Raw genomic sequence first — 17,449 nt, 5'->3', positions numbered from 1 at the left:
TACAACGGCTCTCGTAATATATCTCAATCTAACGCGGATCCAGTTCAAATCTTAATTAATTATGAGTCCATCCATAATTACAGACTATGAAGCATTTATGATTACTATTTATATATCATGCATTGATTGCCATCACATACATATATATAAATATCTCTTGTAATCAAATGGACACTATCAATTCTATAATAAATCGAAATATAATACATTGAATTCGCCAATTGTATAAAACATAAATATTTCAGAAACGTCAGGAACATATGTCACTTTAATCCAAACAGGAATTTGCTATGCCAGGGCATATAAATCCAAACAAGTGGAAGTTCGGCCTCGGCAACCCCTCCTCCAAGCTCCTCCTACACGTCAGATGGGAATTCAGATCCTTTAGCCCACATGAAACTTCATGCTGTAATAATCATCAATTATACTTCTGAATATTATTCACTCGATTAAGCTTTCTAATTTCTCTCCGAACTTACTTTTCCATGGAGTTTTATGTGCAACTCATTCGTAATATAGTCGTAGAATTCTGTAATTTTGAAGTTTTGTTTTGTGTTTTTTTTTTTTTTTTTTTTTTTTTTTTTTTTTTTTTAATATACAATATGTAGGTTTTGATTTAATTTGTTCAGTTTCTTCAAGTATTAGATGGTAATTTTCTTCTGTGTGTAGTTAGTGAAACTTATTTGCAGCATTTCTGTTTGGCTGTTTGGTTTGTGGACAGAGAGAGAGAAGGGGAGAATTTGCTGTCATTCCATTCTGGATGTTTATGGTGATTGTTTGGAAATTCCAACTTCTTTCCTTAGAAGAAAATAAAGGGAGTTAGAAGCAAAGTATAAATTCTAGAGAGCTATTTTATAAGAGTGAAAGGAAAAGAGAAAGAGAAAGAAGTTTGGACCGGTGTAGGCAATTTTACCCGACTACGCGCAGACCGGCGGATTTATTTTAAATCCAAAAAGGCAAGTTATTATCTACTTTTCCCCTTTGAATTAATAAATTAATTGTTTAGCTTATTTTTATACATAGAGCCAAGGTTAGGAGGTTAATAAATAATTAATTTTATTTTATTAAATTAATGGAATTTTAATTATATAGGATGGTATATATTTATTAAATGTCCTATGAAATTAATAATGGCTAAAAATAATTAAATAAGACTTTAGGGATTTTTCTAGAATTTTCTAGATTTTTCCGAGCATTTTCTGCAATTTCCGGCGACCTTCCGGCGAGTTTTCCGGTCGCCGGCAGTGGGGGAGACGACCGGAGTGATCCGGTGCGACGCGGCGCACCATAGGAGGGTGTACGCGCGCATCCTGGCCATTAGTGGAGTCTGATTGATCCGGTGCATCGCGGTCCATGATACCGCGGTACACCCGGATCTGTGGGTGTTGGATGGAGGGAAGATAGGGTGAGATGATCCGGTGTGACGCGCATGTAGGAAAGGTGATGCAGCCAACCAACCGGAGGACGCCACGTCAGCAGGAAGCCATCAACGCGCGCGTGGCAGCGCGTGCGCGCGCGTGGGACTCTCCAGACGCGCGTGGGAGCGCGTGGCTAATGCCAGACGCGCGTGGAGGCGCGTGGGAGAGTGGGGAAGGTTGGGCTGCGCGTGGGGAGGCTCTGGGAGGCGCATGAGGGCGCGTGTGGGGTCCCTACAGCTGCTGGAAATTACCAGAATACCCCTAGGGCCTGTTTTGTAAATTCCAGGACCTGAAACTTGGATTTTTAGGTACTGAGTTGGTATTTACGGGTTTAACGGGCCACGAAATTATTATTTTAATACCCGTTACTTATTCTTATGGCCGATTAATCTTTTCTAAGCATTTATTGGCTCGTTCACAGTACGGATACTAATGTGGTTTATTTAACGACATTGTTAAATATAAATAGTATTATTATCTTATTAAATGGTATCAACCATTACTGATAAATTAAAAAAGGCCATGGTTGTAGTCAGATAAATTATCCATGATATCTTATGGGATGTTTATACTGTTAATTGATATATAAACCATGATCATTATGCTGTGTGCATTTCAGGGAATAAATGGACTGTTTATTATGTCGCATTTATATTATATGGATGTGTTGCCATATAGAACCATGTGAGCTGACTAATAAGTTTAGACTCATTTATACCTTATGCATTCGTTGCGATAGACAGATGTGTGGCTGTCGGGGTATGTGGTTTAATATTATTGGCATGTGTTGCCTAAATTGACATTCTCGGTATATTTATTAATATTGTTGGCATGTGTTGCCTAATTTATATGCTCAGTATATTCATCAGTACTTTGCGAGGTGTTATCACTGTGTAGTTCGTTATAGTCTGTGTGGTCAGTACCGTGCACCATGTATAATAGCTGATTTCCCGGGTAGGGAAAGGCGACACTTGACCACCTAGTGTGAGTCTAAGTGATCACCGTCTATTCTGGTTGAGGTCATGTTATACATCGGATAGTTCCCGTAGGATGTATACAGATATAGTACTCAACCGATTCATAATGATTAATTTATTTGATTCTCTGATTTGGGTCATAGTAGAGAGGACTTGCTCGTGGGGTTGACCCACCATTGTTGTTATTTCAGGATACGGTCAGTATCCGTTTCAAGGCTGAGGTTAGCAGTGTGGGACCATCATCCGAACTCATCTACTCTTACGATCCAGTGCAGGGTAGAAGTTTTATGTATTACTTCAGTTTCAGTTTTATTTACTTTTGACGTTGAACTCTCAGGTTTATATTTAGGGATCCTTGACATAGGATTTCCAAGTTGTAATGGAGTACTGTATTTAAATAAAGGATGGATGGATGTTGTATTATTTAGTGTTCCTTTCCGGTCTAAATTCTTTTATTATCATCATTTTGTATTCCATGCTTGTATATTGCCAATTGTTTTTGATATCCCTCGTTTTTCATGTATAAGCCTGATCAACTTATGCGTGGAAAATGTGGGGGTGTTACACCCCTCCAATCGCCGCCATCTCTATTCTCGTTCTCAACTCTAAGAACTTGCCCTCTCTCTCTGTAACTCCAAACTACAAAATCTACAAGAATCAGAAATTCAAAACCCATATATTTCAGTTTATCTATTTGTCTGCAAGAATCCAAAGTTCAAAACCTATTACCTATATCAAAACCCATATTGGCGTATCATTTCAGATTGTTCAAAAAATCAAAACCCGTATCTTTTAGTTTCCATCGGCCGCTGTTCCAGTTAGGGTTCGCCGTTCGCAAGCTTCAGCCGCTGTCTCTCAACTCTTAAGCTTGCCCCCTCTCTCTCTCTCTCTCTCTCTACAACTGCTAACTTGTATGTATGGGTTTTGTTTTAATTTTTTTTCTAAATCAACTAATCGAGGTCTGTAATTCTTGATTTTGTGTATATATATTTATATATATATATATATATATCGAGGTATGTAATTTTTGTTTTGTAATCAAAAGTTCCTATTAGACCTGGACATGCGTCATTCTAGTATATTGTTTAGGATGGGATAGTTAAACCATCACTGTGAGTCAAATAATCTAGTATGATTAGTTTGATTTACTTTACTCTAGGTATGGATTTGTGTCATATTCGGACGCCGCGATAATGGTGGTTGTTAATATTTTGGGATGCGTGAGATGGTAGTAAATAAAGATCACTATAACGCCACGATGATTTATCTGAGGTGCCAGATTTGCTGAACATCTTCTTGAAAAATTCCGGAAGTTGTTGCTAAGTCAGAAGGAGGATTTAGTACTGGATTAAGTACTTATTGGAATGACACCGAGTGAGGATAGGAGACTGAATAAATATTCATCAGTAAATTCTTAATCAATAATTTATTCAAGAGGGTGTGTCGTTAGGAGGAATTTGCCAGTATTGCACATGGAGGAGAAAACTAAGTCTCTTTATTTCCATAAATAAAATGGAATTATTTTTTTAGTCATAATTTGCAACAATTAGCTGTTGCAAGAAAATTGATGACTTATGTAGAGGATGGGAAGATTTCATATTCTTTTGAAGTTAGATAAAGAAGTCGGATTGTCATTAACTTGTCTTAAAGAAGCAGGGTGTGTCAAAGACAAGATGGTGAGACCGAATACTTATATAAAGATGAGGTGCATGGTATGTATGGAAAGGTCGTAGTTTGTTGACTTTTGTTGAGTTAAAGTCATAGTTAACTATTAATAAATTGAATTACCGATTGATTTTTAATATCGGCAAGTTTACCACGGATCAGTGGTGGATAGATTTAGTTACAGAATTCGCTTTTGAAGATGCTCCAATTCAAACGTTGGGTACAGACGAAAGCTAGTGGTACCAGACTAACGGTACTTTCTATAGACAAATTAGATGGAGGATGCACGGACTGAGTTTTACAACTTTTAGTTCTTCATCCTGGTGGAAACATGATGCTTTACGATAGGCAGGAGAAGGGAGATAGTGATTTATCTCCAAGTCTAATATTTATTAGATAGTAGAGATGGACCATCAAAGATCACTAGATCCTTTGCAGCCATTTTCTATATTAAAGTGGAAATGAGAGAGCATTGTACAGATTTAGTTGCGGGATTTCTGATTTTACACAAGGGTCAGGATTCTGGATGGGAAATTGGTTGACTAATACATTAGGTCAGCTTGATTCTTGTTTATTTCGAACTGCTAGGACTTCAGTTCATACGAATAGAATGGATCACGAGACGGTTTAGATGGATTATAGTGGTGATTCACACTTTATATCAAGTTCTGTCTGGTGGAAGCAATGATGTAAATGGATGCTCTCAACAAACGATAGAATATTTAAATCTTTCGATTAGTTGTTAAGTTATCAAATGCATTTATAGCAAGTGTAATAATAACACTTGTTATTACTACGGTAGTTGAGAATGTCAACTTTGAATATTGGAGCTGACCTTAGAGACTGTATTACCTTACTCAGATGGAGTTTAAGGTACTCGAGGAGGATTTAGTAGTTTCTGTAAATAATGATATGACGATCGGGCGACTGAGCTGGAAAGTTTATAATTTTTCTCGGTGTGCTCAGACGGTTAGAAGGTACATCATGACATCAAATGTCGGTTTTGGTGAACAGATACGGATAAGGATGCATATATAATTGCCCTAAGTGTAAAACCTGTTACAAAGGTGGAAAGTTGATCATCAGATATCGTAGGAATCTTTAGCCACTTCCTATAACAAATATGGAAGTTGAATTAAATAAGAGTGACGGTCGGTGGGAAGGATCGACATTGATGTGGAATTTCAATTTTCCATATGGAATCCAAATGGTGGATTGAGAAAGATCGCTTGAGGATATAAATTTGAGTGATGCTTATTTTAGAAGTTCATAGTAATTCTACAGTTCAATGATAGTGGTGTTATAGCATGTGGATGTCCATTATAATGGATGCAAAGTGCTATTTCGAAGGAGCTTTATAACGATTTTGGAGCAGCAGTTTTGCTTCATATCTATAGACAGAGGAATTAATCGAGAGATTAAATTAGACCATAAAGAATATGCTTGAGGCATATATCCTATGTTTTCATGGACAATTGGAAGCATTTACTTCGCTTTTCAGTTTTTGTCTGTGGTATTGTTGGCACAAGGAGGTTGGGGTGACAATATTTGAGGTTTTGTATATTACCTCGTAGATACCTCTCATTTGTTGGTTTGAAATGGAAGCAAGGGTTGTACAATCAGACCTTGACTTCATTTAAAAATATGCCGGAAAGAGATACTTTCCTTTGTATTGAACTGCGCGTGGTTAGGAGGCGACAGTGGGCTGTTGTAAATAGTTGAACTCGTATACTGGAGTTTTTCTATCAAGGAGTAGTTTGCTGGTTCTGTTTTCCATGTAGGAAGAAAGACGATTTTTGGAAAAAGGTCAATTTTACTTATTACATTGACTTTTAGAGGATTGTGTTTCGCAATTGAGGCAGTCGCCTATGAATTAGCGTTACCAAATTATTAGCGCTGGGTGCATAGGAGTTTGTTCGTATATTCTATGGCACTTGGAGCTATGAAGATCATTCCCTTGTCGACATGGGAGGATTACGTTGTTGTTTGATACAACCTATGCATTGTATGATTATTGTGTTTCGTAAAATATAGGAACCCTGTATACCATTTGATATATTGGAGTTAAGTGGAGCCCTCATAGTGAGGTTACATCTACTTAGGACTAGGAGGATGTTTTTTTGCTCATAGTTTCCAAGCATAATAGAAGAAAGTAAGAGCGAATTCTGAGGACGGAATTCCTTTTGTTAGGGGGGTAGAATGTAATACCCCTAATTTTAAAATGATAGTCTCGGTATTTATTTATTTGTTTTAATTATATTTTTAATTATTTAATTGATTATTTGACTAATTGTTTATGTGTTTAATTGAATTAGGTATTACTTGATTATTTGATTATGTGTCTATGTATTATTTGTATTTGTCTATGTATTAATTGTTTAATTAGATTACGTACTTAAATGGTATTTTGATTAATTGTAAATTAAATGTTTTCGTTTCTTTTATTATTTTATTTTATTTTTCTTTTATGGTTATGGTTAGTGATAATTGGCCAACCAATTGAGTCCCATGGATTACTTGGATAGGAGGTTGGATGTGTATGGATTATTACCCGTGAATAGTTGTGTATGTATATATATAGATATATATTATATACATATATATAAAGGAAAGTAATTTATTAATTACTTTTATGATAACTTGGGTAGTAATATTTAATCTGATGTATATGTTTTATATTTAAATAATAAAAATATACATAGATTTGATACGTGTTATGTTTCAAGTTACTTTATAATATTTTGTTAACTTAAGTATTATTGGATAATCTATTAATAAATAATGGAATGTTTATAATTTATTTATTTAATAAACATATACATAAATTATATACGTAACATATTTTACTTACCTTTTTAATATATATAAAAGGGAAAGTAATTTATTAATTACTTTTATGGTAACTTGGGTAGTAATATTTAATCTGATGTATATGTTTTATATTTAAATAATAAAAATATACATAGATTTGATACGTGTTATATTTTAAGTTACTTTATAATATTATGGTAACTTAAGTATTATTGGATAATCCATTAATAAATAATGGGATGTGTATAATTTATTTATTTAATAAAGATATATATAAATTATATACGTAACATATTTTACTTACCTTTTTAATATTTTATTTTTTTTTAAGTTGACTTGGATTGGGAAAAGGGTTAGGGTTATTTTATTTAGCCTATAAATATATAGCTACAGGTTGTAAAAGGGGGTTAGAAATATTCACGTGATATATTCTATAGAGAGAGAGTTAGAAAAGGAAGGAAGGAGGAGAAAAACTCTGTAGAGAGAAGATTAAGGAAGAAGAAGTTTAACTTTCGATCCGAAAGTTTAAGGCAAGTTCTTCTTCTATCTCTTTCCCTTTAATTCGTGTTTCTATGCATGCCTAGGAAATTCCAGGATTTATTAAACACATAAAATTAAATAATTATGCATGTTTAATTGGATTAGAACATAGGTTTTATGAAATTGGTTTATATCTGCTCTTGTGTTATGAATTGATAAATGCATGATTTTGATTTGATTTCCGGTGTGAATTTTTATATGTTTACATTATGTATTTTTTTCATATCTGTGGAATGATGGGACGTAGAAACATGCCTAGGATTCCTGAACATTAAATAGGAACTAGGTTTGGGTTTAAATAAATTTAAATAGACTCAATCATAATGATGCTTGCTATTTGAATGTTTTAAACAAACGAATGAATTTAATCTTTTAATATGTTTAAGCAATTGAGATTAAATGTGTAGGATGAATTGGATACGGGAATGCTTATTTGACGGTATAATAAAATATTATCATGTATAAGATTTAGTTTGTGTAGGACATATGATATAGGAAGCTTAAATAAATAATAAGTCATTCCTATTTTGTGATAACTTGATATCATATTATCATAGTTATTTCTGGATTATTTGATGTATTTCCTTAATCGTTACATCAATTGTTATATTATGTGGTTTAATACATCGGTATGGGACGGTGACATTCTAGGTACGGATTAACTTATCAGTTAAGTCCTATCTATTTTATATAAGGGAATGGATTAACTAAATTGTTAAGTCCTACTTATATTCAAGTCAGGTCAGCTGAACAAGTTGAATGACTTATGGAAGATTAATTTATTATATAAGAGAATGGATTAACTAAAATGTTAAGTTCTACTTATATTCAAGTCAGGTCAGCTGAACAAATTGAATGACTTATGGAAGATTAATTTATACTGGATAGGATGGTTACTAAATTATATATATATAAGTATGGTACCATGATATGAGCTTGAGTCTCAGGATCAGTGGTTAGGGTGCGTATATTGCCAGGGATGTGTAGCTAGATATAGTGTAGTTGTGTACCCTGGTAGGTCTAGGTATTCATGCCCACTATATGTGCGTTTTGCGTGTTGCCTACTATTCAGGTTGAGACTACCCTATAGTCTAGTGAGGTTCCTTTATTGTGTGTGTGTATATATATATATATATACGGACTACTAGTTACTATTGGATTGACTAGGATATATACGTGTATCGGATCTCTGCTTGGACTGTAGTAAGTAGAACTTGTTTGTGGGCCTGACCCACCATTATTTTTCAGGTGTTCGTCAGAAGTAGAGGTTATTCGTGCTGAGCGATGATCAATCTACTTCATTCTTCCGATGCTACATAGGAGTTCCTTTATGATTCAGTTTCCTGATTTAGACAGTTATTACTGTCATTTGTTTAGTTTGGATTTTCTAGGGGTGCACACAGTATGGATTCCCGAGTTGTATTTTGGAGGATCAGTTGTATCAGAAGAGTTTATTAACTAATGGAAATATATTCTGAGGTTTATTATTAGATTATCATTTTAATTTCTTGTCAGCATTTTATTTATTCTTCTTTATTCTTTTGTACTCTGTGTTTGTTTATTATCAATTTGTTTTGATATCCTCGGGTATTCGGGCGTGGGCCTGGCCAACCGGCATTCGAAAATCCGGGGGTATCACAAAGAGCCTAGATAAGTAACCTTCTGAGGGTCGCCGAGGAAAACTTCCACAGCTTCAAGGGTCTCCTCGGTGGGCTTCGCAATTTCCTCTTCCTCCTCTACCTTAAGATACTTGGGCAGAGGGCTCTGTAATTGCTATTTGAATCCAGTTTTGGAAGCCACACCTAGTTGCTATTGAGTCGACACCCTCTTTGCTTCAACTTGTGTCAACATATAGCATTCCTTCGCTGCGACTTGATCGCCCCACAGATTAATTACTTCTTTCCCGTCCGGAGATAAGCACCGCATCACCTGGTGAAGGGTGGACGGAACTCCTCTCATCCGATGTATCCAGCCTCTTCCCATGGTGAGATTGTAAGAAGGATGGATCTCTGTTAAAACAAAGTTCTCTTTCAAAGTCCTCTTCGCCGCGGTTACGGATAAGTCTATTACTCCAAGGGGATCTACTCTTGTGCCATCGAATCCCATCAACGGGCTAGAGGTAGGTCAAATAGATGATGACGGGATCTCTAACTGCTAAAAGACCGTCTTTGTGATTATGTTAGCGCTACTTCCTGGATCTACCAAAACCCTCCTGATCATACAATTAGCCACTAAAAGACTGATGACCAATGGATCCTCACGGGGGAGTTGAATTCTGGATAGGTCGCCATCTCCGAATCCAATACTGATGTTACCCGAAGCGATAGCATTGACCGAGGATATCTTCCTGAGCTTATGGGTTGCCCTCAGTCTGGATCTGTATACCTTCTCGGACTCTTGATCATCTTCAGACCTGCCATGTATTGCATGGATGACTTTTACTTGCGTACCTTCCACATTGCGGGGATAGACCTCGCCGGGCTTTGCATACTCCTTTGTCATGAGGTAATCTGTCAACTCACCTCTGGCGATCATATTCTCCACCTGTCGCCTGAGGGATCTGCAATCATTGGTTGAGTGCCCATAGTCTCGATGATAAGCGCAATGCTTGCTTTTGTCCCTCTGCTCAAGGGGTTGCTTTATTGGCTGCGAAGTTGTGAACTTCATCTTATTCTCTTGGAAGAGCCGAGCCAAGGTAGTTCGGAGAGGCGTAAATCCTTCCTCTACCCTTTGCCTTTTTTCAGGTGCCTGGGTGATTGGCGTTGAGGAACGTTGGCTTTTTTGAATCTTTGGAGTTGGAATTCTTTCTCGAGGCTTGTTTTTCACTGTCACGAGGGTGGCGTGCTGCGCTCGGTGGGCTATATTTTCCTCAAGCCAAATGTAGATTTAGGCCCTAGCATTGAGAGTTTGCATGTCGGGAGGAGAATACTTGACTAAGGAAGTGTGGAACTTCGTCCCCTGAATTATCGCGAGTTTAAATGTCTCTATAACAGTTGCGGGATGACAATCCACTATTTCTGAGGCTTCCATGTTGAATCTTGACAAGAAATCCTGTAATGTTTCCCCCGCTTTTGGCCTTACGGTGAAGAGGCTGGCAATGTTCTTCTTTTGCTTCTTATTTCCGCAATACTGTACCAGGAACATGGTGCATAGAGTTACGTAATCCGGGATGGACTTATGCGGTCTATTCCTGAACCACTCTAGTGCTACTCTTGTCAAACTGGTAGGAAAAACTCTGCACATCCAAGGGTCATTATGATCATCCAAAGCCATCTTTTGAGCGTAATGATCTAGGTGCCGAGAAGGATCCCCCGTTCCATCAAACTAGGTGAAAGAAGGCATGGTAAATTTCTTGGGCCTCTCAACCAGATACACATCGTCAGTGAAAGGAGTTTTGACCAAGGAATTTTTGTGTTCTCTAGCCATCTCGGCAGGTGTCTGAATCTTCAGGAGTCTCTTCTCGTCAAAGGCATCCTGAACACCTGCACCATCTGGAATTCCATTGGACCACACCGTAAGCTTATGGCTGGATTCGACTTGCTCATCCTGTGTGCGACGAGGGACGTTATCTGAAGCCGCAGCCTCGGATCTTGCCCTCCGTTGTTGCTGAACCTCATTCGGCTGAGCCTCATTAGGTCGTGCCCCATTAGGTGGAGCCCCATTAGGCGGAAGTCCGGTAATCGGAGGAATATTCTGACTAGGGGGTGCTGCTGTGTCACCCACTGGTGGCAGTGGTGCCAACTGAGCCAACGCCGTTTGCAGAGTGTTATTCTGCTGTTGAAGCAAGGCGATCTGAGCCACGCTTGTTTCGTTTGCCTGACGAAGTACGTCAAACTGGTGTAGAAACTCTTCACGCATCTTCTGCATCAAGTCCGTCTGTTGATCCGTTGAAGATCCTCCATTCGACATTCTGGATGGTAGTTGCAGGATTCACCTGTGAAACAAAAAACAAGAGTGGGAATATATTTGCACACTATTCCCACAGACGGTGACAAAATATAGGTGCAAAATTCCGCTCAACCAATAATAATTGAGAAAAATAATACAACACACTCAAGAACAGTAAAAATAAATAAGAACAGTGTATAGAGAAGCGTAGAATTACTTGGATCCCTTTATTGGAGGTCTGGGCCTCTATTTATACACACAAATTGGTATAATTAAGGTAGGACTCGCGTTGCTTGTCCTCCAATTCTTCCCATACATGACTTTCTTTACAAATAGAGTTCTTTCTATTATATAATATTTCCTACATAGAACTTGCCTTGTGTAGAACTTCCCATAAAAGAATTCTCCTTTTATAATAAATCCTTCTACCGATAGGATTTGTCCGATCTTGGAAAACTAGGCTGAATACACCTTGAACCAGTTGGGCTTGAATTACGGGCCAGATGTTTGGTGTTACCATGTTGGGCTGATAATCTATTGATTCGGGCTTCAACAGGATTGAAAGTCAAATAACAATAGTATTGGGCTTGTGAATAGTGATCTTGGACTAGCCTCAAACTCAATTTGGATTTGAGCGAGGTGGGCTACATAAACTCATCATGGATAAGTTTATATTTATGATGATGTGGATTATTCTCATTGGAGGGAGATTTTTCCCTCCACAATGATGATATCAACATGACTCATCCCTTACTCACATAATTTTAGTCGAATTTGTTTGACTTTCTCATTCTCTATATTATTATTCTAAAATTGGTTGATGACACCGATAACATAGTATTCATTTAAGCCCCTTGTTTTTTTTTTTTCCTTTTCTCAGCTGTTCAATCTTGAGTTACACCTTGAGTTACACCATTGCGGATTATTATACATATATGTATGTATCCATGCAAGTTAGTACTATAAAATGATATATTTTTTAATGAAGCAAAAATAATATATGTTTCATCCCTACAATAAATTATGAAAAAAAATGAAATTCTTAATGCCATTAGTTGAACAAGAAAGATCACTGTCATACAAATTCAATGTATGCTTTCTAATTTACCAAGAAATTAAACTAATACTAAAAATAAAAATAAGAGTTAAATAAGGAGAAGCAGTATATAGTTGATGGCCCTCCATTTCTCTAAGGAGAATAGGAAAAAAAACACACCTTCATACAAAATCCTAATTGAATTCTATTTGATTATTAATAAATTCAGTTTAATTCTATATCGACACGTGTTCAAGATCACAACAATAATCCAATTTATTCCATTGCTGTTTGGATTCATTTGTTTACTTTTAAATTGAATCCTTAAGTTGTGTTCACACTCTGTGAAACCTTTTGACTAATCAGGCTTATTCTTCCCCAACACTATATATGTGTGCGTGTGTGCGCTTCACTAGACTGCTCTGCACTTGCTATTATTCTTTTCCGGTCTCTTTGAAAAGCCTTGATTTCACCTTATCTTAGTGAAGAAACAGAGTACTCTGTTCTATTACTCTGTTTCCAAACAGAGCTTTTGCTACACACATAATGGAAAATGAAGAGAACAAGAAGGAAAATAAAGGAAAATCAAGACTTCCACCAGTGAGAGGTCAGATCAAGGCCAAGATATTTGCTGAGTTGATGAAGAAAGTGAGGGGGGAAACTAGGAAGAAAGAGGAAGGTGGCAGTGGAAGCTCGGCCTCGGTAACCCCTCCTCCACGCTCCTCCTACACCTCAGATGGGAATTCAGATTCTTAAGCCCACGTGAAACTTCATGCTGTAATAATCATCAAAATATTATTCACTTGATTAAGCTTTCTAATGTTTCTCTGCCGAGGCTTACTTTTCCATGGAGTTTTATGCTACAACTCATTCGTCATGAAGGATTTTTTTTTTTTTTTTTTTTTTTTTTTTTTTTTTTTTTTTTTTTTAAATATACAATATGTAGGCTTTGATTTAATTTGTTCAGCTTCTTCAATTATTAGATGGTAATTTTCTTCTGTCTGTAGTTAGTGAAACTTATTTGCAGCGTTTCTGTTTGGCTGTTTGGTTTGGGGACAGAGAGAGAGAAGGGGAGAATTTGCAGTCATTCCATCCTGGATGTTTATGGTGATTGTTTGGAAATTCCAACTTCTTTCCCCTACAAAATCCCATTTGAAATTTTGGGTATTTATTCTTTTATTATTATTATTATTATAATAAAGATGAATGTTTTATTGCCCTTTTTGTTGATAAGGCATTGATTTATTTGATTTGTGGGAATGGCATAAAGCTTGAGAGAGGGATGGTGCAGGTGATGTGCACATGAGGAGGAGTTGGCTGTTTAAAATACATTTGGATTCTTTTTTTCCACACATTTCTATCTCGTTGGTAATGATTTAAAGTTCGACATTTGAATAAATATCACTAAACATCAACTCGTAAGTTGTCGAATATCTTCAACCTCACTTTTCAAAAATAATTTTTGTTACTGTTAAACAAATTGACTAGAACTATCAAACAATGAATTCCATTGTTCTTAACACTTTTCATCAACATCAAACTATGGATAAAAATCCATTGATACACTTTAATCTTCTCCCCTTTTTTTCAATTAAGAATTTGATATGAAATTTTATTACAAACATTAGCATTATTTAAAATACTTTATTATAAAAAGTTGTAAACTTCCTTTTTAAAATTAATTTTTTGCAACGTCCATCGATGAAGTCATGCCAACAATGAATGAATATTTTAAGGTGTTGTGCTTCAACTCATTCTTCAACTAACTAATATTATAATGTTACTAAAGACAGTTGTGAAAGTTCTAATTTATTATTTTATGGAGATATATATCTACTATTATATTTAGATTTATGTCATTATCATGTCCTTTGCATCTTTTAATCAGTTACAGTACTCATATAAGTTAGCACAGGCTTTTCTAGTGCACATGTACCTGTAAGTAGATGTATTAATTATCTCTTTTTGTTCGAATAATTTTAAAATTATCTCTTAAGCGATTAATAAAAAATTTGAATTTGAAAAACATTGGATAATGATACACAAGCATAGAGTTGAATATTCCAACTTACTAATGCAAACTGCTCATTGTTTGAACCAGCTTCACATGATTTATATATAGTGCAAGTTATTTAACCAAATATCACAATTAAAAAATTGACAAACATATAGACATGCACCACACATAAAATACAAAGATTTACATGTTTGAATTGTGAAAATTCTATAAAAAATCTTTCAATTGGAGATTACAAATTTCAACTCTCAAAATGGCTATATATGTCTCTTAAAATGGCTTTTTGTGTTGTCTCATCTCATATCACAAATCATAAATGTCTTATATGCAGTGCCTAGAGAGAGACCTAAAACTGAATCCACAACCCACAAAAAGAATATAAAAAAAAAATTAAAAAAAAATTGAACCACAACTTCACATATCCTTATAATCATGTTGCCAACCTATTGAATATTATTGCCAACCTCACTAGGCTTCACCATTCACGTCCATTTTTCTTGCGATATACTTTTTTTCGTGCCAAAATAGATCTTCACTTTGGGATGGAGGGATAACAAACCGCCAAAAGGAACAAACAAGAAAAACTTAGCAAAGGGACACGTGTGAGTTGGGAATCTTAATAAATGCCAAAAACCCACCTCAATTTTACCAAAGAAAGTTTAAAAAACACAACATCCATTCTCTATTTTATTTGTGTTCACACTACATGGAACTTTGTGTCTTACCTGGCTTATGTATTTGTATGTTTGCCCACCAATATATATATATATATATACACCCTAGTATGTCATTCTGTTGCCAACTTGCTTTTCTTCTTCTTGACTAGCTGTTGATATCTTCAAGTTTTCTTGCTTTTGCTAGGTTTAGAACATCAATATTCATCTGTTTTTGCTCTTGGGGTAGAATTCAAGACAATGGAAAATAAATCCACTAACCCAATGAGAAAGCGAAAAGTACTACAGCGTTCTAATAAGTTAGTAAGCAGGGGTAAATTAGTAATTTTGTCTCTGACAGCCGGCAAGTAGTCTTCGTAATACGCAACCATGAGAAAGAGAAAAGTACTACAGCATTCTAATAAATTAGTAAGTAGGGGTAAATTAGTAATTTTGTCTCTTACAGTTGGGAAGTATCTCTGCTGAGAGGAGGTAATATGCAACCTTAAAAAAGTTTAGGATTTGACCTGCTCCAAAAAAAAGTACACTAGCTAGCTATATTGCAACTATACAATAATTTAGGGTTTTTTTTGTTTTGTTTTTTTGGCACTTTTGTCTAAAAACTACATAGAAATTTTTTAATTATTATTTTTTATTAAAAACTGTAAATTTGAAAGCAGTGGGAATAAGACTGACATGAGGTTGGTCTCTAAATGTGAGTGTGGAACAACAAATTTTTGGCCTCAGGTGTCCTTAATTGAGACGTTAACTGAATAATGACTGATTCATAGTGCAAGTTATTGAACCAACCAGCCTGAATCTACCCATTTGCAAACAGTTTGGAATGGCTACCCTAACCACGTGGAATGTGGTATTCATTAATGACATTCTCACTCGATCGGCTTCTATCGAGAAGAATGGGATTCAATTGTCAACTACCTCTGTTAAAAATAGGATTCATGGGCTAACTAAAAGGCCAAGTAACTCAGCAGTATCAAGACCCAATTTCCTAAAAGAAGGTTTTTAGTTCGAGTTTTAGGAGACGTGTATGATTTTGCTTTACCAGCCATACGTGTGATTTTACTTTACCAGCCATAGCATGGCACATGGTTTCATAAAACCACATGATAAAAGATTATAAAATAGCAGATACTACGAGAATTTTATTTGTGTTCACACTACATGGAACTTTGTGTCTTAACATGCTTATGTGTTTGCCACCAAGATATATATAAACCTACTTTACTTCTTCTTGAAATCTCTTCTTTTCCCTTGCTTTTGCTAGGTTTAGAAACACCATTCATCTTTCTTCTTTTTTTCTTTCTTTTTTTGTTCTTGGGGTACGATTCAAAGCAATGGAAAATAAATCCACTAACCCAATGAAGAAAGAGAAAAGTAGTACCAGCAATCCACCAAAGAGAGGTCAGATCAAAGCTAAGATACTTGAGGAACTGATAGGGACACTGATGAGCAAGACAACAGATGATGGGAGAAAACAACCAGAACATACTGATGGGAAATCCTTTTCTGAGAAGTAGAACCATTTCGAGCCAATTTTAGCTTTCTTTTGAATCAACTCTTCTTACTTTTTTTAAAAATGAATCTTTGGAACTGCTGATGTATATATTAATTGCGTTACTTATAGCTTCAAATAAAAGTTATGTGGATTCAAGAATATAGTGTGTGTGTGTGTGTGTGTGTGTGTTTATGCATATTGTGAAGGATTGAATGTTTTTATAGCTAGAAACAAAAGTTATGTGGATTCAACAATATAGTACGTGTGTGTGTTTATACATATGGTGAAGGATTGAATGTTTTTTCATAATTTTTTGAAATGAAGCCCATTGTCTCATCACTTTCATTTTAAGGGATCAACTGCATGAAAAATGAATTTAAATACTTGAATACATTTTGTGCCTAAATTTTTTAAAATTTCACATGTATTTGATTTTTCTCCTTTTATTATATTTATTTATTTGTTGGCACAGTCACATACTTGCATGTTTTAAATGAGGCTATTGGATGCTGGTTAGCTCTATGCATTAAAATGAGTAAATTAATGGCACAATCACACATGTGCCAGAAGTGCTTGTGGAATCCAAGTCTTTTTCAAGATGAGGAGTTTTCTGTTTGATTATAACCAAATAAGTTTCAATTTTTCTAAAAAGAAATAATATCTTTGATGTGTTCACACCAGATCGATAAAAGCTTGTGTCTATAGCCTATAAAAGCAAAGATAATATATATATATATATATATATATATATATACATAGAGAGAGAGAGAGAGAGAGAGAGATGGTAAACAAGATGGTCTTCCAAGGCGTCTACATGCCAAGATAATAAATAAATAAAAACAGAGAATATGTTTGAGAAGTACTAACAAACATCAACCGCGAAAAGTGTAATTGGAGAGTTAGCCTTAAAATTTTGGATTTTCGGGTC

The 17,449-nt window shown here is 35.5% G+C and overlaps 1 protein-coding gene across 1 annotated transcript; it reads right to left on the bottom strand.

Moving 5' to 3' along the window:
- Positions 1-9,565: 9,565 nt before the first annotated feature.
- Positions 9,566-10,078, bottom strand: LOC132269954 (uncharacterized). The gene has a single exon (XM_059771178.1). It carries the CDS (start codon positions 10,076-10,078, stop codon positions 9,566-9,568), a length of 513 nt encoding a protein of 170 aa, XP_059627161.1.
- Between the last annotated feature and the right edge of the window lie 7,371 nt (positions 10,079-17,449).

The sequence above is a fragment of the Cornus florida genome, unplaced genomic scaffold, assembly GCF_030987335.1.
Source record: "Cornus florida cultivar Cherokee Brave unplaced genomic scaffold, ASM3098733v1 CherokeeBrave_3.0.0_Hap2_Chr08, whole genome shotgun sequence".
NCBI classification, from domain to species: Eukaryota; Viridiplantae; Streptophyta; class Magnoliopsida; order Cornales; family Cornaceae; genus Cornus; species Cornus florida.
Note: the sequence above shows the minus strand (reverse complement) of the source record. Positions and strands in the feature narration are given on the sequence as shown.